Here is a 25444-nt window from a genome sequence, read left to right on the forward strand (position 1 = left end):
ACAGACAACAATGACAAAAATGACTATAGCAGGATACCATTATTCCATTGGAGACAACAATGACGAAACTGACGAGAGCATGATACCATTACTCCATCACAGACGACAATGACGACACTGATGAAAGCATAGTACCATTATTCCACCAGACAATGACGAAACTGACCATTGTTTAAACCATTATTCCACCACAGACAACAATGATGAAACTTGACGACATCATGATACCATTATTCCACCACAGACGACAGAGATACTGACGACAGTATGGTACCATTATTCCACCACAGACAACAATGATGAAACCGACTAAAGCATGATACCATTATTTCACCGCAGACGATAATGACGAAACTGACGACAGCATGATACCATTATTCCACCGCAGTCAACAATGACGATAGCAAGATACTATTATTCCACCGCAGACAACAATGACGACACAGATGAGAGCGTAGTACCATTATTCCACCACAGACAACAATGACGAAACTGACTATAGCATGATATCATTATTCCACCGCAGTCAACAATGACGATAGCATGATGTCACAATTCCATCGCAGACAACAATGACAAAACTGATTATAGCATGATACCATTATTCAACCGCAGGCGACTATGACTAAACTGACGACAGCATGCTACCATTATTTGATGGCAGACAACAATAACGAACTAACGACAGCGTGATACCATTATTCCACCGCAGTAATTTATCTGTTTCAAACTTTTCTTGTGTAAAATTTTGTTATACTAATGAAATTGAAAGGAAACCTCTTTAATAAGGCCTCCAACATGGATCTCCTTAGTAGATACAATCAGGAAGACATGACCTCTTTAGTAGATAAAATCAGGAAAGCATGAAACATATCATCATATGGTAGCGATAAATTGGACACATCTTGACAAAACATCAACAAGACCACACTTTAACAGCCCTTCCATTGACACTAGAGCTAAAGCCAAGAAGAGATAACATGGCGTCATACCATTGTGTTGGAAATGCGCAAAATTAACCCCTCATGGGAACATCTTCAGAAAATGGCCAGAGACAGGCCAGGACATTAAAACTAGCCCTTAAGGGCAAACAAAAAGAGATTTTCGTAAAGTATGTTTTATTTTTTTTTTACACCAGCAGTCTGAATACTATTACATGACAATTTACACAAAAAAATATCAAATTTGCTTGGATTAGAAGTAAAATTCTAGATACTTGAAAAAATTCAGGAACAATAACTCTTCTCTTCTAATATGGAGGACTGCAATGGCTTGATAATGTTTCACAGTAATTTGAATTGAAAGCATATTTAATTTACACATGATCAAAATTGACATACATGTAATATTAAGTTATTGCAATAGTAACTTTAGAACTTTAACTTCTATAGCATAAAAAAAAAAATTACAAAAAAATTAAGGGGTAAATGTTGTTAAAATATTGTAATAAAGTGTACAAAAAAGAACAAAGAAAAAAAAAAACAATAAAAGTCCCCACTATGAAAAAAATCTTGATGATTCAAACTCTTGTTTGTTCACAGAAACAAAATTTTACTACTGATGAATGATGGACAGCATTGACATGGAAGCAAAATGGATTATCTCCCTTAGAACTACCTGTACAATGTAATACAATATACTTAAGAATTAATATTATTGGTCTGCATCTCTGTTGATACTAAATAATTAAGTGTAAGTTTTAAATCAGGAAAAATGCATGTCCATAACCCACAAATATGACAGAATAATTTTACTCAAGGATACTTTCTTTATTTGAAAAGATTATACTTTGATCTCTACATCAATAGATTTGTTCAGAATAATTTTTTAAGAGAATGTAAGAAAAAATAAATTTTTGACAGAATTAGCTGCCCTTGAAATGTTCATTTTATGTGCATTTCATTAAGATTATAACTCACCTTACCAAAATTATATGCTTTTAAAGTGCACTGTGGTGTGGTGTTAAAATGAAAAAAACAAGTAATATTATTATTGACATATAATTTTTTTTTGCCTCTTGACAATGTTTTCCAATTTAGCCAATTACCAATAATGTTTTAAATTTGGAAATCTCTACAACTGAATGAATAATTACAAATGAACACTACATATACATGTATTTTATAAGTGTTATTAACTTCACTCTTCAACATGCTGAAGTGCAAGTTCAAACAAATAATCAAGACACAATATATAATACATGAAAAACCTTTGATAGCTTATTTCTGCATAAATGGAAGTTCTCACCAGAAAAAATAATTTCATCTTAAAAAAAGAATCTGAATAGTTTGCCTTTCATGCGATAATCCATATTGGCAGAGCACATAACTGAAGACTCCGTGAATCAGCAAAGTCTCTTGAACTATATGCAATCTTTAAATAGTTCATGTTTACTGTGTCCTGAAAATGAATACATATTCCACAGACTCTATTGGAATGTGTCACATTTTGATGGACATTAAATATTAGGTTTGTCATTAATATCCATATTGATCATGATAAAATATGTTGAATTCGCCCATTATCAGAAAATCCAAATTCACTAAGTGTTTAAAACCAACTTCCACCATGCCTTGGTCATCTACATGTAGATACACGAATATTGTTCCTAGTGTATCAGAAAATAAATTCCAAATCATTCTACCATTCAATGTACATGAACATGTAATTCCATATGGCTAGGCCTCATTAGTTCTAAAATAAAAACTGGGTTTATTCATCTCAGGAAAAAGCCTTGTTAACAAGTCACTTGAGATTTCCTATTAAATTGTCAGACTTTGGTGGAATTGAACTATAAATAATTGATGTAAACATATTTACAGTGGGTATCCAGGGGGTTCATGGGGTGATGGAAAATTTGTGTTACATGTATCTTCATTCAAAATATCCAATGAGCAAATAATGACCTGAGTGCTCTTGGGGGACCCCCCTTTTTTAAAATTTTTCAATCCAACTCTGCAAGTACATTGTACATACACACGAACACGAAACATATATATTTACAAAAAAAAATAAAAATAAAAAATAAACAAATATTGTAAATAAATAAATGTGCATTCTACTCATGCCATGTACATTTATATACTGATAAAAATTACATTTAAACGTAGATGATGTACTGTACACATGGTAAGTATTGAAGAAATTTCCATGTATTTACAATTAGTGAAAATAATTTTCAGTTTATTTACTTGAAGTCAAAAATATTTCAAATTTCAAGAAAAAAAATGAATATACATGTAACTTCAGAAGGATTTATAAATGTACAGTACATGAAGAAATGTATTTAAATTTAAAAAAAAAAAAATTTGACTTGCATGTACATGTACAATGATATCACAAGTTGTCAAAGTTGAAGGTGAAATGTCTTGTAAAACAATTCAAATCCTGGACAAAAATAAAAATAAAGTATAGTACATGTTTTTACATAACTACTTCTTTTACAGTTTCATTTTAATTTTTTGAAAGTATTGTTTTTATAAATAGTCAGTAAAAGGATACATACATGTACATGTATTCATAATATTTATAACTACAATAAGTTATAACTATTTGTTTACAGTGCCTAAAATGTTTATTGTTTTAAAGAGTCTTTTCAAAGAATATACATGTACATGTATGTATGACAAATAACAAATAAATATTTCTTAAATCATTTGAGTAAGACTAAATCAAAGATAGAAACATGAAAATGATGAATACAACTATATACATGTACAACAACAATGAAGTGAAAAGATTTTCACTGATGACACATCTAGATACATGTATTTGAAAAACTTGATGAAAAATAAAGAAATATGAAATAATTTCCAAAAAAAATCAATCATTTTACTATATAAACTAATTTTGTATTATTTCTTTTAAAGATTTTTAATTAAGTTAATTGCAAAATGTATTACATTTATGTAAATAAAAAAGTAAAAAGTTATTAAAGATAATTAAGTCAGTAAATTAAAACATGTTTCTGAAAAACATTTCTTAGAAAAAAAAAGATAATTTCTGATATTATTATAAAGATTTCTGATAAATTAAATCATTATAGATTAAACATATTTTATTTATCTTTAAATCTGAATTTGTTTAATAAATTAATATTGTCTTAGTCCATCAAGAGAAAAAAATACCAAATCATTCTAAATGCACCATTCAAACTACATATACATGTTATAATCTTATTAGTCATAAAAATATGAACTGGCATTGTTCCTCACATGAATCATTCATTAGATTTGAACTAATTATAAAATACAGGTATAGGTGTTAACATAATTACAGTGGCAGATCCAGGGGTTCAAGGTGTACCCCCCCCCCCCCAACACACACAAAATAATTATTGATTTTTGTATTCTATGGACCTTAATGAGCAAATAATAACCTGGCACCCCTCCCCTTTTTCATAATTTCTCAATCCGCCCCTGTTAGTGCTATATATATGAAATCAAATACACATACATGTACATATATATTTACAACAACTGACTTAAACATCAACATTTATACATGTAGATGTACATGTACCTACATGTGAATCAATAAATTGGAGATACATGTATTTCTTTTAATTATTGAAGTTGCAAGTACATGTAATCACTGTTGTGGGTAATTTAATGTCCTTAGTACTATCTTTCAATAATATACATCTAATTGATATTTCAAGAAAAAAAAACAATAAAAGTTCTGAAATAAATCAACCATTTAAAAAAAAATATTTTCATTTCAGTTGAAGCAATGAAGACTTATAAGGATATCACATGTTGCCAAAAAAAAATTCTATTAAATTAATTCAAACCATGACTAAAAAAATGCACATTACATGACTGTACTTTTTTAATTATTGTTTTAAAGAAAGTTATTTTTAAAGGCCTACATCTAAATACTGGGTATGAATAAATCACTAATACAGTACATGTACTTAATTTTTACCACATTCATATTTTGATGTTGTAACTTGTAATGGTGTTAGATATTTACACAAAGTAATACTAGTATTAAAATTTTTAATTTTAATTATTTTCAGTTTTCAAATGAGAAAATTTCATTTATTTAGAAACATGAAAATGCAAATATATACAACAAAAGGCAAAAATTATTTTCAATGATGACACATCTACATGTAGGTACATGTACATGTATTTGACAATCTTGATGAAGACCAACACTGATTGATAAAAAAATATAAATTAAATTTATTTTACCCTGTACTCGATATGAAATTTCTGTACTATTTGAAAGATTTTTAATAAGTTAATAATTATCATATTTTTGTTATCTTATGCCAAGATAAAAGTAGAAAGTTCTGCCAAATATTGTTAAGATTTTTGAAAATAAAGTCCAGAAATTAAATTATGTTTCTTTTCTTTTAATCAAGTTAATTATCATATGAACAAATGCATGTTTATTTATGTCTTACAATTAAAAGAAAAGGTGGAAATGTCTGATATTATTAAAATTACTTTAGAAAAACAAACCTCATATACTCGAATTCACCTCAGCCTGTTTCTATTTTTTTTAATTATCTTATATCATATTTCTGCTATTTACATTTAAGGAAGAAAAACCCGAAGTTCCGAATGACAATGTTACAACTGGTACCTAATATATAACTTACCACATATAGTATTCAATTGGCAGGGAACCAGAAATGTGGCGGGAAATCATGGTATTTCAGCTCTTCAATTGTGAGATTTTAGGGAACATTTCAAAATATCCATAGAAACAAGATAGCGGTTAAACAATACGCTCAATGCAAAATTATCATAAAAAATAAATATGGAAATATTTCGATCTCGGAGGTAAGAACGAAAAATAATTGTATGAAAGTTGTAGTACAGAACGACATGAATAAAATGGCATTTTTTTTAAAAAGAACTTATGAGTAATTTAAAAGATAATAAAAAAAAACTGCAAACAGGCTGAGGTGAATTCGAGTATACATATAAAAAATAAAGTCCAAAAATTAAATCATGTTTCTTTTCTTTTAATCAAGTTAATTATCACATGTTTATTTATGTCTGACAATTAAGAAAAAGGTGGAAATGTTTTCTTACCTTGAAATTGAATTAATCTCAATAATTTGTTTATCTCAGTGTTGGTTCTCCATCAAAAGTCAATATACAGTAAATATCCTGACCACCTTCTCATCAACAACAGTGAGATTATGGGTCACTTTATCATAATGTACACACCACGGGCCACTCAACCCATCATCTCTACCGGCTACAACTTCATGTTTATCTCCATCCCTTGAAATTAGTAATAAATTATCTTTGTTATAATCACACACAAAAATATTCTGGTCTTCATCCATTGATATTCCAAGAGGACATGTATTGTAATCCTTGAATGTAAAGATAACTCTGATGTCAGAATCTAAGACAGTAACTGTGTTGTTTGTATAACATATTCTGTTGCCATCTGTGTCTATATGTGAATTATAATGAACAGTCCGGTCATCATGGAGTTTGTCTATTATTTCTGTATCTATATTAATTTTTCGGATTCCTACCTGAGGTACACAGAAGTATAAATGTCCATCACTATGTGTAATTCCTCTGACTTCACTCTTTATCTGAAGTGTTTTAATGATTTTACTCCTGTCTACATCTATGATGGAGATTGTTTTATGGCGAGGATTAGAAACAGCAACATGGTTCTCATTGATGACTGTTACATCCCATACTACTCCTCCATTAAATCTGACTGATGATTTGTGTTGACCATTACTGTGTAGTATGTTTACTACACCATTGTCCCCATCAGTCAACACCAGGAGTCCATTAGGCAGCGTACAACAACCAAGACACTCACCTTGACGTGCTGTAAACTGTTGTTTAAGTGTCAGTTGTCTGGGGAATCTTGTCTTCACCTCTGCCTGACCCATGTTTGGTTTGTTTATGTCTATGGATATTGTTTGTTTTTCTCTTGATACTTTAATGTCACACAGAGTTTTAATTCCAAAAATTGTGTCGTCTGCTGTGATGTTTTCATTCATTTCTATGTCTGTATTATCCATGGCTCCTTTTTCAGATAATTTGTGTAAGATTTCTACTGATTCTTCAACTTCTCTCTCCATTTGTTTTGTTGCTATGAATGTTTGGAAATTTGATGCATGGTTCTTAATGAGTTCCTCTTGTCCCAATAATTCACCAAGTTTTCTTTTATTTGATTTCAGGATTTTTGTGGTAGCTTTGATTTCATTTACATTTTCATTGACAACTGACTCTAACTCTGATAATGTTTTGTTTTCTAGTTTCTTAATTTGATCAATAAGTCTTTGTGTTCTTTTTTTCACCTCTGTTGATAGTTTTTCCTTTTTTTCCTGTAGGTTTTTCATATTTTCTTCCCTATCAATGATTGCATTCAAGACAGCTTGATGATTTGTTTTTATATTGGTCCACAAATCCTCGAAAACTGCAGATGATTTTACGTTACCGATGACATCTTCTATATCTAAAGTGTCTTTACACTTTTTATGGGACTCCAGTCGACATTTTTGACAAATAACACAATCGTGTGATCTACAGTAATATTGATATCTTTGCTTGTGTTCTTCACAGTCGAGTTGAATTTTTTTGTCGATGAATGATGCCATTTTTCTGCAATATAAAGAGAAAAATATGAATTTTAATTTTAGTCCAGGAGACAATTATCTTAAAATCAATTATATATTGCTTAGTATTTTTGGGATTTGGCATTGGTTATATTTTTTTGTTTTGACGGTGGTGGTCAAAGCAAAAAATTTTCTCCAGCGTCGAATCCAAAAACAGATAAAGCTTGTTACATAATGTATTTTTTATCGACTTTTGAATGAGTTCAGACCTTTCATACAGGTTAAAATCAGTTACATATAGCTGTGCTGTGAAACGTAGCTTTAACTATTATTTTGTGATTTGGCACTGGGGATTTTTTTTTTTTTGACGGCGGTGGATTCAGCTTATTACCAATTTTTTTTATCAACTTTAGAATGAGTTTATATAAACCTTTCATCTTTCAACTACCCTGGACTTTTTATGAGCAACTCGGTGGGTGTTTCTAGAAAAGCAGAGGACACTTAACCTACTTTGTATGCATTATTTTATTTACATGTACTTCATGTTCTTTTTTTTTTGGTATATGTGTTTTCCATGTATTGTCTTTATCACTGTATTACTTTCTTTTAATTTCTGCTAGGACCTTGGTTCCCTTAATTACTATTCATACAGTGGGTTAACTCTCATGGAGCGGAGTGGTCGAAATACTAAGCATCTTGACCTGACTTTGCAGATACGTACATCAGTCGTTTGAATTGTAGCGACAAATAGCAATATTTGACTCTTTTCTTGCTATTTGTCACTAATATTCAAATGACTGTGTGTACATGTATATTAAGCCCTTGTTTTCCGTTAAAAAAATCCAAAGTTGTGATTACGCAGGTTAAACCTACTCCAGCAATGCCAGAGGCTATCTGGCAAGCTATTTTCTGGCTTGGCGCCAACCTAAGAGTTGGGGTATGAGGGAACGGAATTCAAACTTCTTACGTTGTAGGAGTAAGGTTAAACCTCTCAAAAATCTCAAATTTAAGTACTGGCGTGTCTAATCCCTTTCGGGATCGGTGGTGGTCAAAACAAAAATATATCTCCTCTACCGAATCCCAAAAGGTTACTGTCATGTCTTAATTTGGCACAACCGTATATATCAAGTTTGAAAATCAACAGTTATTGAGGGACAATATGTTTGTATGACTTACAGACATGCAACACAGTCAGGGATTTAAATTAACGGTGGTTCTGTGCCTTTCAGACAGACGCGGAGTTTCTGTTTCAATGATGACGTCAGTTTGCGAGTCTCACTAATTGACGACAAGAAGTGACAAAAAGCGACAAGAAACAACAAGTGGAATAGCGCAAAGGAAATTTTGTTTTCATTTAAACAAAGACATACAATTGTTTATTTATGTGTTTGATTTAAAGCAAAAACAAACAAACAAACAAAACAAAACAAAACAAAAAAAAGGAAAATATTGTTTTTAAAAACCAGGAAAAGAATATTTTTCAGGTAAACATGTGAAGATAAAAGGTTGTTTGAAATATTTCCAAAATGATAGTAGCCTCATGAAGATTTTTTTCATTAAAGAAAAATAATAATAAAAAAAAGAAAGAGATAAATCAATAAAGTTACCGGAAAACTGACTTCAAAATATGTTATAAAGATTCATCTCTCATTTTTTAGAATAAGGCATATTGCTGAACTTGGTATTATTTTTGCAGTTTTCATATCTCTCTAGATAATACCCATTTTATCATATATTTTGAAATAATTTCTTCTATAACAATGCATTTTGCCATATTTTTTCTTTCATTAAGGAAAATATATAAACAGCTGCGCTTTAAAGTGCATGATACGCCCGTTGCCCTTTTAACTTGTCCTTATGTTTTGGTGAATTTATATGATCAACTAGAAATACTGTGAATACCCTCCCCCCAGAAAAGTAAATAAAGAAATGCTAAAAAAATTGCACTATAAAGGCTACCTCAATATTAACTAAGTTTGTTGTCTTGAAAATTAGTAATAAATTATGTTTGTCATGATCACACAAAAATATCCTGCTGTTGATCCATTGATATTCCAAAAGGCCGTGACAACTGAATTCGAAATATGTCATCAAAATTCATTGAATATAAAAAAATATAATGAAGATAACAGTGAGAGAGAATTATTTATGTAAATTTAAATGCTAACATATAAACAAGAAAATATTTAAAAAAAAAAAACAAGGTTTTCAGAAATTTAACACAATGTCGAGTTACCGGTAATACTAATTACAACTATGCGCCTTGTATCAGTGGCTTGCGAAAAAATATATATGTATATATACTGTGATGCAGTAAAATTCTATATGATTCTGCAATAAATCAAAAATAAATAAAATTGCATTTTAGCTTAAGTAAATTGATAATGTCTTGATGTATTTATAAATTTGGCCGAAAGAAAGAAATATTTGTAATATTGAATAATACATAATCTGTGACAGGAGAATAAATAGGTTTGAATTCGTTGGTACTTGCTTAATTGTCTTACTAATAATTTATGTAAACAACTGACACTTTATTAGAATTTTAGAAGTAAAGTTTTTAAATGAAGTTCCATTTAAAGCAACTAAGTAAATATAAATAATTAAATTCTTATTTATCAAAATAAATAAACGAAAAAGTATATTAATTAAATAAATAAAAGTATAAATAGTATTACGCTTATATTATTAAAAAAATATATTTTGATCATTACATGTGTACGTTTAGGACAATAAAGAGTAAAAACTTGATATCTTCATTTACCAGGCCAGCCTCGAAAGCATGCAGTGTCCGATGGGCCACGGACACAAAACAACAATAAACGTATGCCAGAGTCACAGCAAGAAAATACCACTACCGCTCCACCAGACTCTACCATTAACTAGTTTTTCCCAAACACCAAAGTGTCGCTCGAAAAGAAAACTATAGTGACTGTCCATAAAAACGTGTCGGAGGGGGAGACAGTCGACATCTCGAGGAGCCATGCCATGCCCTCGACCTCTCAGCTCCGACCACACAATTTACGACATACCAATACACACAATTTTTTAGAGTAAGGCATACTGCTAATCTTGGTATTATTTTTTCAAGTTTTCATATCTCTCTAGATAATAACCTATTCTATAATATATTTTTAACTAAGTTCTTCTATAACAATGCATGTTGCTATATTTTTTCTTTAAAGAAAAAAAATCACCCTTTCTTTTAATCATACTACTTAATATTGTTTCCAAATAATTTCGTTTTTGTTATTTCACATAAAACATGTTTCCATACTTTAATCAATTTGAAAACACATAAAATCAAATCTAATATATATATATAGATATAGTTTCTTTATGAATTGTAGTATCTAATTTGTTCAAACGGTTCATTGGTCAAATTGAAAAGATGTTTTTTTTTTATTTTAAATTTGTATCAGTTGACTTTCGTTTTTTTCTAAATTTTCCTAAAAATAATTAACTCATTTTTTCAATAATTATCTCATTTTTTTCCCTATGTACTTTATTTTGCCTATAAATGAAAAAAAATGTTGCTTTAATTTCTCGAATTCTTGACCTTTCTTGTCCCCACTTGACACCTCTTGTCACTAATTAACTATAAATTTCTATAGGAAACATTTTGTTATAGTTTGCCAAACAATGCGACATTGAGTCACGGTAAGATAGCTACTTGTTGCAGTTTGTGTTATAGCTTCCTGGTTCAATCATAATACAGATTATCAGAAGTACCTGTAAAGTCCGAAACGAACTCCATATAACATCAAACGAAACGAAGAACGAAATCGAAAGAAATGAAATATAACAGAACCAATCAAACCAGATCCATTATTTTAATATAGAAATTGAAACATGTCCCAATAATCATTATAATTAATAGGATTTTAGGCTATGCCAATGATGGACGGAGCACTTGTGCAATCGTCTACTTCCATCAGAATATTTTAGCCATTCATAGTTCTGGTCTTGCATTCTACAAACATTTATATAGGTCGCTGACGCTCCGTTCAAACAATTAATTGTGTTTTGGGTAGGAAGGAAAAACTATTTGAAAATAATATACGTTGTGAAGTGGCTCAGTTAAACGTACATAAGAATAATGAATAAGTTAACAATAGCCACATTTAAATGGAAAAAGGGAACTACATACGACTACATTCAAGTTACCTATTCATTTTTAAATGAATAATAAACCATTTGATGTTTAACTAGAAATGAAAACCCAGCGAGATTGTAAATAGTCTTCAATCATAGAAAAGGAATAATAAAAGAAATGCCGAGTACTAATTGGGAAAACTGTCTTATGCAGGCATTGAGGCCTATATCTACCTCCTTAAATTTGAATTATTGAACAGACAGTTTCGACCTGGAGGTCGATAAACTGAATTTCGACCTGAAAATGTAAAAACTGGGAATGGTCAACTAGTAGTTTGTAGTTCAATTATGGGCTATATTGGAGTGTTCCATGTAAACCGATATCGAACCTGAACATTAGGCAAACTGGCACGCTACTATGATGCATTATAATGCATTTTAGTGTGTGTATTTTTAAATATCTTTCATAATCAGAATGGCGAATTTAAGAAAAAAAACGATGAGTTTAATATTAACCGTTTATAACAATAAGCTTATGTTAAGATACGTTTGAATTCGATTCCCGTACTTCCCCTTTATTCCATATTTTTGCAATACGACGAATATTTGAGGCGATAAAACGATCGATAAAGATTGATTCAGTACATGAGTACTTTGATTCTACACCATGAATCACGTCTACCATTGACAGTGTCTGAATTCTACGTGGATTGGTACTTGAATATACATGTATTAAATACTTTTTATACGTGAATTTAACGAGTGTACACTGTATGTGGCAGACCTCATTCTGTTTTGATATTTAAAAAAAAACAAAGTAACTAGTCTTAGTCTTAAAGTTTGACCCTTGACATATTTAACAAGAATTATGAAATAATAAAATACGGACAATATAAGAAGACGGTACAATGAACTGAAGTAAATGCTGAATGGAAAAGTAAATCTTACTCTTTACCGGTCAGTATTCCCAATTAACACAAAGTTAACTTATTTGAACGTTAGCGAGGAAAACGCCCTGTTGGTTTAGTGTGGAATGTTATCTTTTTACTTCCTGGTATAACCACAGATTACACACAATTAGTTATGGAAGCTCATAGGGTACACCTGATTCCTAGTTTTTTTTTCAAAATAAGTCAGAATAATTGGTTAAAACTCGTCTTGTCGACATTTCAAAGGTCAGAATGTTGTTTTATAAACAAACATGTCGACTTTTATCATCAATTATTTCTCGTTTTTTTCCTAGTTCAAATGATCGAAGTGTGTGCATTATGCATGTATCATGGCGGCTTGTTTTTGTCAACTTTGTAAACCACATGTCCACGTTTTATTTCAATACACAATTACGCATGCGCAATCACGAATGTCGAACGCCTGTCAGATCGTTATTTACATCGGCTAGTTCTACTTCGCATCAACAAATAATTTGCTGAAAGATAATTTATTTGAACAAAATACAACTTACTAAGCTAATATAATATTATTTCCACAGAAAACACAATATTAATGCTACTGGCGTATGCTTTTCTCCCACAGGCGTATGCAGTCGTATTTAAGTAGGACCGGATATATCTGCCAATCAAAATTGAGCTACGTAAAGGACTTCGTCGACATTAAAATGATATTTTTTAAATAATACTTCACTTGAGAAATAATTTCTTAAATTGTTTTTTAATTAAATCATTCAAACAAATACTCTTTTCAAACTATTTTAATTCAGTTTCATTTTAAATTTACGATTTTCGTCGTATCTCGAAAATGCCCGTATGTGAATACGGTCAACGGCGGAATGCTTGAAATCGAAGTGCAACGAGAAAACAATGACATCTTGGTAGGTATCTGTCGAAGAAGAAGCGAAGTTATATACCAAGAAGAGAAACATACAACGACAATATTACCATGATGTTTGAAGCGGAGTTCTGACGGAGGTGTTAACAAATTAAAACCGCACACGGTTACTGTAGGTCGTCTGAATATAGCTGAAATATTGCTGCTCGGACGTTAAACCCCAACAAACAAAAAAAAAAAAAACGGTTACTGTAGGTACGAGACCACAATTATCTGCCCTTAGCTTTTCGTTGTGTACGAATATAGTTCCTATAATAATAGGGGATTTTTCAAACATTTTTTAGAAACACTTCCTTTCAGAATGTCTCATTCTTTTTGTGCTCAAATGGAAGAGGAATAATGAAATATTTTAGTAGATGTGTTGAAATGAGAAATTTGACATTTAGGTTGTGATTTTGTGAGGTCAAAAAAGGTCAAGTTTGTGACATCCGGAAACCATTTTGGGTCATTTTTTAGGGTATCTCTGTGTTTATGCATAATATTGGAAAAAATAATGGTAATTTTTTTTATATTTTTTATATAAGTTGTTGGAAGGTTCAAATAAACATCCCTGAAAATCTGAATTGAATTGCGCCGGTGGAATTTTTTAAATTACAGAAAGGCTATAAAGAAGACAGTGGGAAAATTAATTGTGGTTTCGTGCCTAATAGAGAGGTATGTTTGCATACAAAAACAGCTGATATTGCTACATTTTCGTATTGGTGAGTATTTTTATGTTTCATATGTGTAGTAGAGGTACAGTACTATTGAAATATATCAAATTTACTATATTTTAAGGAAATTTTGCATAATTTAGCCATTTTTCAAAAGATAGGGGTTGGATATCTCAAATTTGGACTTTTTTTTGTGGTTTTGAGGGGTACCAAATCCTCTTTTTGAAAAATGTTCCTACTCAATCTTGCTTGAAAAAGTAACTTTACAAAATGGATGCCTTTTTTTCAGAAGTACCATCAAAAGCTAGAAGAAAAATGTGGTCTTGGGCTAAATGGAGAGTGTTTTATTTGGACAGGGTCATGTACACCAAATGGCAAATATAGGGTCATAAATTGTAGATTTCCTGGTGCCATTGGTGGAAATTATTATATGTGCACAGGCTTGCATACATGATGCAGCATAGGGCTGCACAGTTAGCAGCTGTTGATGTATCACACCTGTGCCACAATACCAAATGCATAAATGTAGCCCATCTGGTGTTGGAACCACATGGTTTCAACAACAGTAGGCAAACATGTGTGTTGAAAGGGGAATGTATAGGTCACATTGCCCCTTTTCTGCCCTGTTTAGTGCACCTTAAGATGCCAGATAATAATTAAGGTATTTTAATGGATTTAAAAGAAAATGGGCAGGGGAAAGTGTTCATTTATTCATTAAATTTCATTTTATTCGTATCAATATAAGAAATCTTTTTGAAAGATTTGGGTGGTCCTTAAAAGGACCTTTGATTTTTTTTAAGCTGTCTGTCTTTTACTTAGGCATCTTCTTCTTGCAGTATGCATCATGCATCAGCTCATCTGGTACAGGATCTAGTTGCCCTTTTACATAGTCTGGTCTCTTTTTGTGGAGCTCTTTATGAATCTTGTGTTCCTCCAGTCTGACAGCTGCCTGTTGTAACTTTCTTGTCTTTACTTCAGGTTTCTGCTCATAAGTCCTTTTGTAAGTATACTCTCTGTCCATGTTATCAAAGAAGGTCACACAGTCTTCAGACACTTTAATGCTTTTCATCTTGGCTGATGTACCAGGTCTGTTGTTGGTCCTGTGTATTGCAGATTGAATTCTGCCTTCCATGTTTTTTCCATGAGTTACATTTTTTGGTAAACTCACACTCAATGCACGATGAACTCCTTCATTTTTATTTGTTGTGTGGAACATTCTCATGCTATTGACTGCTTCCTCACTAAGTATCATTTTCAGTAGTTCTAGCAGTATGATTTCATCAATTTCATCTATTTTCAGCACAGTGATGTTGTAAGTGCTTAGATAAAAGGATCTGGTCCACCAGTTACCACTGACTGTACCTTTGCATACCACAGACTCCTTAAGGTAAGATGAACAGTCTCCACCATAACACTGGACTGTAGTTGAAAGGATGGTAGGTAATTTTTTACATACTTTTTCTGTGTCCTTGTTATATTCATTCATTAACTGGTTCAGTATCATGGAACTGCGACACTTCAAGTCCAGGCTAAACATTTTCTTCAAGTCTGTTATCTTCTTTAGTTTGTCCATGAAACATGGTCTCACTAAACTCAGCTCGCATTCCCGCTCGGAATTGATGTTGGCTTAGATGTACTGGGTCAGCCAGTCTCTGCACTTCCCACATAGGATACAGTACATGTATGGAATCTTCTACTCCTTTAGCGGAACGTGCATCTCCATCTGTTGTGGCATAACGGATAAGCATACCTTGCAGTGCAAGCTGATTTCCAATTTCTTTTCCCATGGCATATTCTGATATTGGTATAGTTCTATGAAGGGTAGCAGTACAACCTTCATGGCCTGGGCACTCTGCATCAAATCCCTTTCCCCTGAGCCAAGCTCCCTTCCAACGTAGCTGGTTTAGTTGAGATGCTGCGACTACAAACTTCCATGGAGTATTTTGTTCAATCACAAGCACCTGTGCCTGTGATGCATTTAACCCTGGTTTCTTCCTGTTGGACCTTGTTGCAGTTGGGTACCTGCCATCTAAGGTCACATCTATCACATTTTCTGGTTGTCCCTTCTTTTTGTTGTATGCCTTCACTTGTTCAACCTTATCTTTCATGTCGTCCTTGTTCTCCTCTACCATAACTTCGGTCGGTGTTTCTCTGCATACCACTCTTGCATGGAGGTGGAACACTTACATGCACTAAAATCTCCTGGGTCTTGGTGCTTCCTATTGGACTATCTAGTCCTGCTGAAACTAGTGCAATGTTAGTACCGGCTGGATTTGGCCCTGGCTTGTTGTTTTCAACTTTTGAGTACAACTTTGCTAGTGTTGGAGTCGCAAACCAACAGTTTGCACACCGAACTCTGTACATGATACAGGCACCCCATTTTCTGTCACTATGTGGCTCCATCCATGGCCTCTTGCAAGTTTTTGGTGTTTCCCTGTGCTGTTGGTACGCCAAGTTGAACATGTCAAACATCTTTTCACTCTCAATAATATGAGAATTATTTGATGTCACCTTTTCTTTGTCTGCTTTCAGGAACCGTGGCCGCAGGATCATACTGGATTTAATCACACCACTTCCATCTTCTTTTACCACCTGTGAGCTGTCAGTCCTGGATACGGAATCAGCTTTGATGTCGTCTTGTTGGTGATCTTGCAGATTCATTCGGATGTAAGCTTTTGACTCTTCTTCATCTGATGAAACTGCATTCTCAAAAACGAGACCTTTCGACCATGGAGTATGACCTTTCTTGAACCGTCCAGCATTACTAACCTTGTGGCTTCCTGCTAGACCAGTTTTGCCTTTGTTGTGTGGAGTATTACCATCAGTAAACATATTTGAATCTTCTTCTTGTATGGTTCCGCAACAAAATTTGGTATGATTTTAGTCTCAAAAGGGCTACTATTTATACTTTTTGGTTCTTTTGATAGTTTAGGTGAGAATTTCTAGATGCTGACAATGTTTACTTAGTTCTAATAAGGCTCAGGGTGCAGACTTGTACTCATTAGATCAGATAATTTGATCCTAATAGGATACTAGATCGCCCCCTGAGTGATGGGGGGTTTTCAAAGAATCATCAAAAGAAAGCCAATATGGTGGTTTAATTCCGTATTATTGATAACAAATATTTGATTTGGGATTGTTTTTGTACTTTTTAAGTAGATACTAGTAAAAAAAAGTAAATGCCTTTAGAAAAAAAAAAAAAAATGAAATAGACCATTTTTGCACCACTATATTATAATTTTCGTTCTTTGAGACCCAAATGTGATAAATCAATTTTGTTTTCTTTAAAATGTGAAGAAAAAAACTTGCTGTGATGAAAATTTCCTAAAATACTTGTGTAATTATTCAAAAATTTTCATAAATCACTTTTATCATGTTTTTTGATGTGTTCATGCGCTCTTAACTTAAACAACAAACAAAAGACAGAAGCCAACACACAAACAAAGAGACAAACCATTCTTCATTCTTAAATTAAATTTTATATTATTTTGAGAACTAAAAAAAGGATGTTTCTTTTTTTGTTTTTGTGTGTTTTTTTTACCATATTATACACTATTATGCCATTTTAACTTTAAAATATTGTTAGATTATGTTTTACAATCTAAAAATACATAAATATGAGTAATTATATCAGACATTGTCCTACAAATTGATCACCGATATTCCATATATGAATTGAGTAATGAGGTCTTGCTTGTTCTTAATTTCTATGTTTTTAGTCAATGAGGTTGCTTACTAATATTCACTGCGTGACAGAAAATGTCCTATTCTGTGTGAGATTGGAAAATGCCCGAGTTTCTGCGATGTTGTTGATGGACAGTTAGCAAGGTGTGTCATACATGATGTTGACAATAAATACACATATAAAAGGACTCTCTAATCACGAAACAAAACTTTGTAAGGAGATTGTGAAATTAAAAAAAACTCATTAAATGCCAGTAAAATACAATATAAATTTTTCAAAGTGGAGTATCTCCTAAGAGCAGATAAATTGGATTGAATAATTATACATTTCATCATATAGACCTATAAAGGAACTTAATGACAAAAATCAAAATATGTAGCCTTTTTTCGTGGGGATGTATTACATTTTACAATATTTGCATGTTATAATTAAAAAGTAGCCCATACAAAAATCAGACAGTGGTGGTATATGGGAAATTTTGTTTTCAAAAAATGTACGTCCATTTATATATATCACAAGTGCATCGTTTCTCAAAATTGAAAGTTTGTTTTTCATTAACTTCAACGATAAAAAGAAATTACTTACTCAGAAGGCACTGAAATTTATTGAAGAGATGGAGACAACTCTTTAATTTAAGCAGAATTCATTTTCTTTGTTAGGGAGCTTTAAAATCATTTTCTGAGGCATCCATAGTCGAACTGAAAGAAACTTTGTATTTTTGACTTACATATGATATATACATTACATTTGAACAAAAAGTTCACTGTACAAGAATTTACCCTGTGTCAACCATATCATAAGATCTGCCTAATTTTTACATGTACTTCCTCTAAAAATGACAGACATAACAATGATTACAAGTAACACTGGAATTGTATACAATGAACATATGCCCCATAACATTCACATCTTCATTTTTTAAATATGTTTTTATATGTTGCATGTATGAGAAGGAAATTGATATTTTGGGGTCATTTCCATAATTTAATGCCTCTTTTAGCGTTAAGAGTAAACAGCAATGGCTCATAAAAGGCATTTGCATAAAACATATGCCATATACATCTTGATTTTTGTGTCTTTAACCTTTACCTTTGCTAATTAACAACATAAAGATATGCTTATCAAACAGACTAAATATATTCCTGTACAGATAGTGATCTTTAATGTCATCCAGATAGAGTCTTATCATTTTGATGATGTTTTTAGTTCCTTATACATTCCAAAAACATCTATAGAATTTGATGAAGTTTACACATGCTCTCTGTTGCATGTTGCCATAATTCATCCATGTATTATTCCATCAGATTGATGTTGTTTCCTGATGCAAAACATTAATTCTGCCATTTGTCGCCCAAGGGGGGATCTACAAATTTTTTTCAAAAAAGAAAGATGAGCAGGGGATCACGAAGTGAGCTTGCCCACGTATTTTTCTTATTTATGTCTTTTTGCATTTTCGTCGTAAAATGAAACCTATGCTGCGTCCGAATTTGAACATAATGTAAAGTGGGATCTATACTAATCTTGCTTGTGTTTCTTAATTTATCTCAATAACACTAAGTTCGACCTTTACCTTGTGGTTGTATAAGATTGTGTTTTGCAAAACTTAAAAAAAAGGATATTCAATACTTGGAACGATTAACAAGGGGTTATATAAGTGTTCCTACCAAACAAAATTTGAAATTGAAGCATATTTTTCTTTTAAACACCAGGTGAAGATGGCATCACATGACTGCAGTGTCTGTTCCATGAAAAAAACGAAAGAGAGAACCAAAAGTATGGTGTCCTACGCATATTTGTTTTTCTTTTAAAAAAAAGTGCCACAACGAATAATAAAATTTTCGCTTTACATGTTTATATTTGTTTTTAAAGGTGAGTTATTGTAATGACTTGGCCCCCTTTGGGATTCTAAATTGTAATAAAAAATATCATTTCTTGATTTATATTTCTCATTCATTTTACGGCGACAGGCCGTATTATGGTACGTTTTCTGTCGTACCATTTCTCTCTCTCTCTCTCTCTCTCTCTCTCTCTCTCTCTCTCTCTCTCTCTCTCACACACACACACTGTAACTGCTGCAATAAAAAATCCTAACAGCAATTACCACGGAAATTTGGTGTGATGAGTTGTTTATTTTTTTCTTAATAAAAAGGAGAATTCGCTGTCTTTGGATTTCAACGTAGTAGTGGTTGTACCTATTCACGTGAAAATTTGAACAAGAAATATTTCTATTGATGCAAGCCCTCTTAACCATTTTATTGGTATTTGATTTCATTCATTAAAAAGTGGTCACTGAGCACACTTATTACAACTGTTACATGTTGAACTCTGTCCACTTCGGGCAAGCGCGGACCAAATATGAAACACAGGGATTTACAGTTCAGACACACCTTGAGACGTTTAGGCTTCCAGCACGCACATTACGTTAGAGCACCCTAAACGCTCATCAAACACAAGGTAAACTAACGCTTGTATAGTGCTTTTAAATGAATGCTCCCATTGTGTGTTAAAACAAATGATATAAAAAAAGCTAAAAATAAAAACAGAAAAGAAAAAAATGGAAATAAAGGTATCCGGTAGTGAAAAAAAACACATAATGCATGAATAATAAAAAGAAAAAATCACAAAAAAGAAAACATGAGAAAAACAACTTAAAAAAAAACACTAAACCAAAACAAACAAAAAAAACCCAAAAATTTAAACCAGAAAACAAAAGAAAAAAAAAACATTTCGAAATAAAAGAAAAAGAAATGCAAATTAAAAAATACTGAATACACGGAGTTGATCTGGCAGGGAAAGCGTCCATCGCTATTTTAGTAACTCCAAGCGAACTGTTCATTCAATTCAACGACAAGTGTACAAATATGATAGTATGAACAAGTTGGTTATCATAGTGCAGGTGCATTCACCGAACGGTCAATGAGGTCATGAAGACGTTAAATTAGTGATAGAGACGACCTCAACCTAGTATCAATGTTACTTTATTCCAGACGCCCAAACTTGAAAAAAGTCTACCATGAATCAAAATGTCGAGTAATATCGGAGAGTTCTATCAAATGTATGAGTTGTGATATTAATCTACGTAAACTTCTGTTGAAGGGATATTCCAACAGATGGAAGGACATTTTGTTTCACCTTCAGGACAATTTGTTTTGATGTTGACTTATTTGAATTGGCCCAGTGCTGACGCTTTGGTAATTTTGTGTAGACATTTAAGGATATGAAACAAGGGTTAATAGTAATTTGTAATATTTCATCGAGATCATGAACATTCAAATAATGTAAAATGTAAAAATGTATAAAATGTATAAAATAAATTTGCATACTCTAAACAAAATGAAGAAAGTATTGGTGTTCTTAATGATTTAACCCTACACCTAAATAACAATTTATGTTCTTTGTTGTGAATGTCTGTTTTCCATGTCTGGTCTTTGTCCCTTACATTCTTTTGATTACCGCTATAACCTAGGTTCCCGTGATTACTCTTCCGTGTGGTGACCCCATTTATCACATTATAATCACATTATTATTCACACAAGAATATATGAACAAGAGGCTCTAGGATGCTGACTAGATATATTTCTATTCATATTTTCACGAATGAGATTGGTTTAAGAGTCATAAAAAACAGTACTGATTTAGGACTTTTAGTCCTTTAGATTACCTCTCGTTAGCTTTAGGTATTGTCAATGTTCGGAAGTAGACAGCAATGACTCATAAAATGCATTCCCTCACAACTAAGGCACTACACAAACTGTTGTCCGTTTGAGTCTATACCTTGACATGTGCTTGACATTTCTATTGATGCAAGCCCTCTTAACCATTTTATTGGTATTTGATTTCATTCATTAAAAAGTGGTCACTGAGCACACTTATTACAACTGTTACATGTTGAACTCTGTCCACTTCGGGCAAGCGCGGACCAAATATGAAACACAGGGATTTACAGTTCAGACACACCTTGAGACGTTTAGGCTTCCAGCACGCACATTACGTTAGAGCACCCTAAACGCTCATCAAACACAAGGTAAACTAACGCTTGTATAGTGCTTTTAAATGAATGCTCCCATTGTGTGTTAAAACAAATGATATAAAAAAAGCTAAAAATAAAAACAGAAAAGAAAAAAATGGAAATAAAGGTATCCGGTAGTGAAAAAAAACACATAATGCATGAATAATAAAAAGAAAAAATCACAAAAAAGAAAACATGAGAAAAACAACTTAAAAAAAAACACTAAACCAAAACAAACAAAAAAAACCCAAAAATTTAAACCAGAAAACAAAAGAAAAAAAAAACATTTCGAAATAAAAGAAAAAGAAATGCAAATTAAAAAATACTGAATACACGGAGTTGATCTGGCAGGGAAAGCGTCCATCGCTATTTTAGTAACTCCAAGCGAACTGTTCATTCAATTCAACGACAAGTGTACAAATATGATAGTATGAACAAGTTGGTTATCATAGTGCAGGTGCATTCACCGAACGGTCAATGAGGTCATGAAGACGTTAAATTAGTGATAGAGACGACCTCAACCTAGTATCAATGTTACTTTATTCCAGACGCCCAAACTTGAAAAAAGTCTACCATGAATCAAAATGTCGAGTAATATCGGAGAGTTCTATCAAATGTATGAGTTGTGATATTAATCTACGTAAACTTCTGTTGAAGGGATATTCCAACAGATGGAAGGACATTTTGTTTCACCTTCAGGACAATTTGTTTTGATGTTGACTTATTTGAATTGGCCCAGTGCTGACGCTTTGGTAATTTTGTGTAGACATTTAAGGATATGAAACAAGGGTTAATAGTAATTTGTAATATTTCATCGAGATCATGAACATTCAAATAATGTAAAATGTAAAAATGTATAAAATGTATAAAATAAATTTGCATACTCTAAACAAAATGAAGAAAGTATTGGTGTTCTTAATGATTTAACCCTACACCTAAATAACAATTTATGTTCTTTGTTGTGAATGTCTGTTTTCCATGTCTGGTCTTTGTCCCTTACATTCTTTTGATTACCGCTATAACCTAGGTTCCCGTGATTACTCTTCCGTGTGGTGACCCCATTTATCACATTATAATCACATTATTATTCACACAAGAATATATGAACAAGAGGCTCTAGGATGCTGACTAGATATATTTCTATTCATATTTTCACGAATGAGATTGGTTTAAGAGTCATAAAAAACAGTACTGATTTAGGACTTTTAGTCCTTTAGATTACCTCTCGTTAGCTTTAGGTATTGTCAATGTTCGGAAGTAGACAGCAATGACTCATAAAATGCATTCCCTCACAACTAAGGCACTACACAAACTGTTGTCCGTTTGAGTCTATACCTTGACATGTGCTCTTTATCAATAATCGTTTTTCACATACGAGTGAACAGAGTAGACGTTTTCTTTCATTGTTCTAGTATTTTAGTGATATTTATGCCATTTAGTGAAGCGTATTATCTATTTAATCAGGTTAATGAATTGTAACCGCGTGGAATTTCCCGGTTTTTATTTCCTCGTAGTTCATAATTTCAGTTGTACAGATTAAATCATTCAAAAAGGAAAAAATGAACGAAATATCACTATGAACCACAAAATGCATCAGTGATAAAGAGATAAACTTTAGGAATATGTTATCAATAATGTTGAGTCTTGGGTTCCTAGTAGTGCGTTTAACGTTGTTTTGTAAAAGACAAATATGTCTTAATAAAGATTCAGACTACAAAAGTACCCACTCTTTATAACATAGCAGAGATAGAACCAATTAAAGGGTATCGAAATCAATTTTAAATAAAGATCTTTTTCCTTTTTATTTAAGTATACAGGTATATACTTCAAGGGTTTTGACACTAAAATGCAAGGTTTTTCGTTGGCATTGTAGATTACAAATTTACATGTTGTTGAACATTACAAAGTCAGGTGATACTACATCTCACAAATTATATTAGTGAAATTTGCACGACGATATCAAACAGCCCGTGGATTGTTTAGTTATTTAAACTGAGGTAAACTGAAAGGTCATGGAAACAGTGTTTTAATGCCATACCAACAAAGTTTTAAACACATTCAACAAGGATGCATGCGAACAAATAACAGTAACATGGTACCAGTCCATCCAGTTATTTAAAATGACGAATTATTTGTATGACCGCAAATCTATTGGGATCGTGTTACGCTATGATGCTGTTGGGGTCCGTGCTGCCGTCATTGGTATTCGTGAGACAACTGATATATCAGTTGTTGGAGCTTGGTAAAAGTTTCCGACCCGACTATATTTTATGCTTTTACCGTTAGTTTGGTACTAAATTGATGGGTAAACATTAAGTAATTTGGGGCCACTGGACCAATAATTTTCAACGGGGGAGGGGGTAATTTTGTAGCTCATGTTCATAACGCTTCGGATTATAGAATATTTTCTTTTTTCATTTTTTTTCAAATTAAAAAAAATCATCAGTTGAATTTGAAATGAGTGTCACTGATGCAACACCTATCAATGATAATCATGTTGCTGTTTGTGCATTTGATTCATACATTATATCCACCATTGATATCAGCAGTAGAAAAGTCATTCAAATACTGAGACAGAGATCAAGGTTATTGCACTGACACATTACCATTGTAACATTGATTTCAATCACCTTGGAATGGTATAATGTTAATCAACATATACACCGGAAAAAATGATAAGGTATGTGATGATGAGTCTGTTGATGGTCTATCGCGTTTAGGTACAGATGGAAACATAATACGCTATACATGATATATAGTGTCCTCAGTTACTGTCCTTGATTCAGACTACAAGGTCATTTTACATTCAGGAATGGAAATCTGTCAGGCCCAATGGGTATAACAATGGACCAACATCAGAACATGTTTGTGTGTAGTAAATTCAATGATGAATTATTACTAACTTCGAGAGACGAAGATCATGTGAAATTTCCTAAGTAAAGATGATGGGTTGTTGGGTTGTACTTTATGTTAAAGAAAACAAAGAAGTGATGTCAGTTGACTTTTACAGTATAGTAAGAAAAATTTTAGTAACATTAATGTTAACACCAATTGTAATCATGAGTTCACTCTAATTATTTTGGAAGTGTTTAATATATTTAAATACTACCATATTGTCAACATTTATATACCAAAAAAGACATTGAACCGAGGTAAAATAAAGTCCTGAGCAAGACTAAAACTTGTAAAACCCAAATATCATATTTTTACTTTAGTTATTTAGTGAAACCTATTTAACTAGAACCAGGAACAAAATTGAGAACCTGTAAAATCAAAACATATTTTGGCATTTATCATATTTCGAGTATCTTTGAATCAGTTCGTCTGATATTTCAACCAAAGTACTCTGTGCCTATAATAAACACACAAGCTTTATTTAGACATGTTTCAATCTATATCCTACACATATTTGTATCATTATAATAAATATGTCTACATAGCTAATTTGTATTTTTATTCCGTTATCATTCTTTTTATCAGAGATGTACCATTATTTTTGGGTTTCGTTATCACACGATTCTATTCTAACTTTTAAAAGTTAAATCTTTGCGAGGCCCGTTGAGAAATTTCTTTTCTTTTATACTATATTTGAAAAATGACAATAA

General features: G+C 32.1%; 1 protein-coding gene across 3 annotated transcripts; it reads right to left on the reverse strand.

The window, feature by feature from the left end:
• Positions 1 to 1101: 1101 nt before the first annotated feature.
• LOC148600043 (uncharacterized) lies at positions 1102 to 12730 on the reverse strand. 3 transcript variants are annotated; one of them, XM_088557737.1, is made up of 2 exons: positions 12603 to 12725; positions 1102 to 7598 (listed from the first exon to the last, which is right to left on the reverse strand). In XM_088557737.1, the coding sequence occupies exon 2, from the start codon at positions 7592 to 7594 to the stop codon at positions 6110 to 6112; it is 1485 nt and encodes a 494-aa protein (XP_088413863.1). In that variant the 5' UTR covers positions 7595 to 7598; positions 12603 to 12725; the 3' UTR covers positions 1102 to 6109. The 3 variants fall into 3 exon arrangements, with proteins under 3 accessions (XP_088413863.1, XP_088413862.1, XP_088413861.1); XM_088557736.1 differs by lacking the exon at positions 12603 to 12725 and adding an exon at positions 8729 to 8852; XM_088557735.1 differs by having other exon boundaries at positions 1369 to 7598; positions 12596 to 12730.
• Positions 12731 to 25444: the final 12714 nt, after the last annotated feature.

This window comes from Perna viridis, chromosome 13, assembly GCF_037379345.1.
Source record: "Perna viridis isolate PV_CMFRI_1.1 ecotype Kerala chromosome 13, ASM3737934v1, whole genome shotgun sequence".
Taxonomy (NCBI): Eukaryota; Metazoa; Mollusca; class Bivalvia; order Mytilida; family Mytilidae; genus Perna; species Perna viridis.

What these genes read in the sequence shown, in the direction of transcription:
- LOC148600043 (XM_088557737.1), bottom strand. Translation starts at nt 7,594, where the DNA reads ATGGCATCATTCATCGACAAAAAAATTCAACTCGACTGTGAAGAACAC.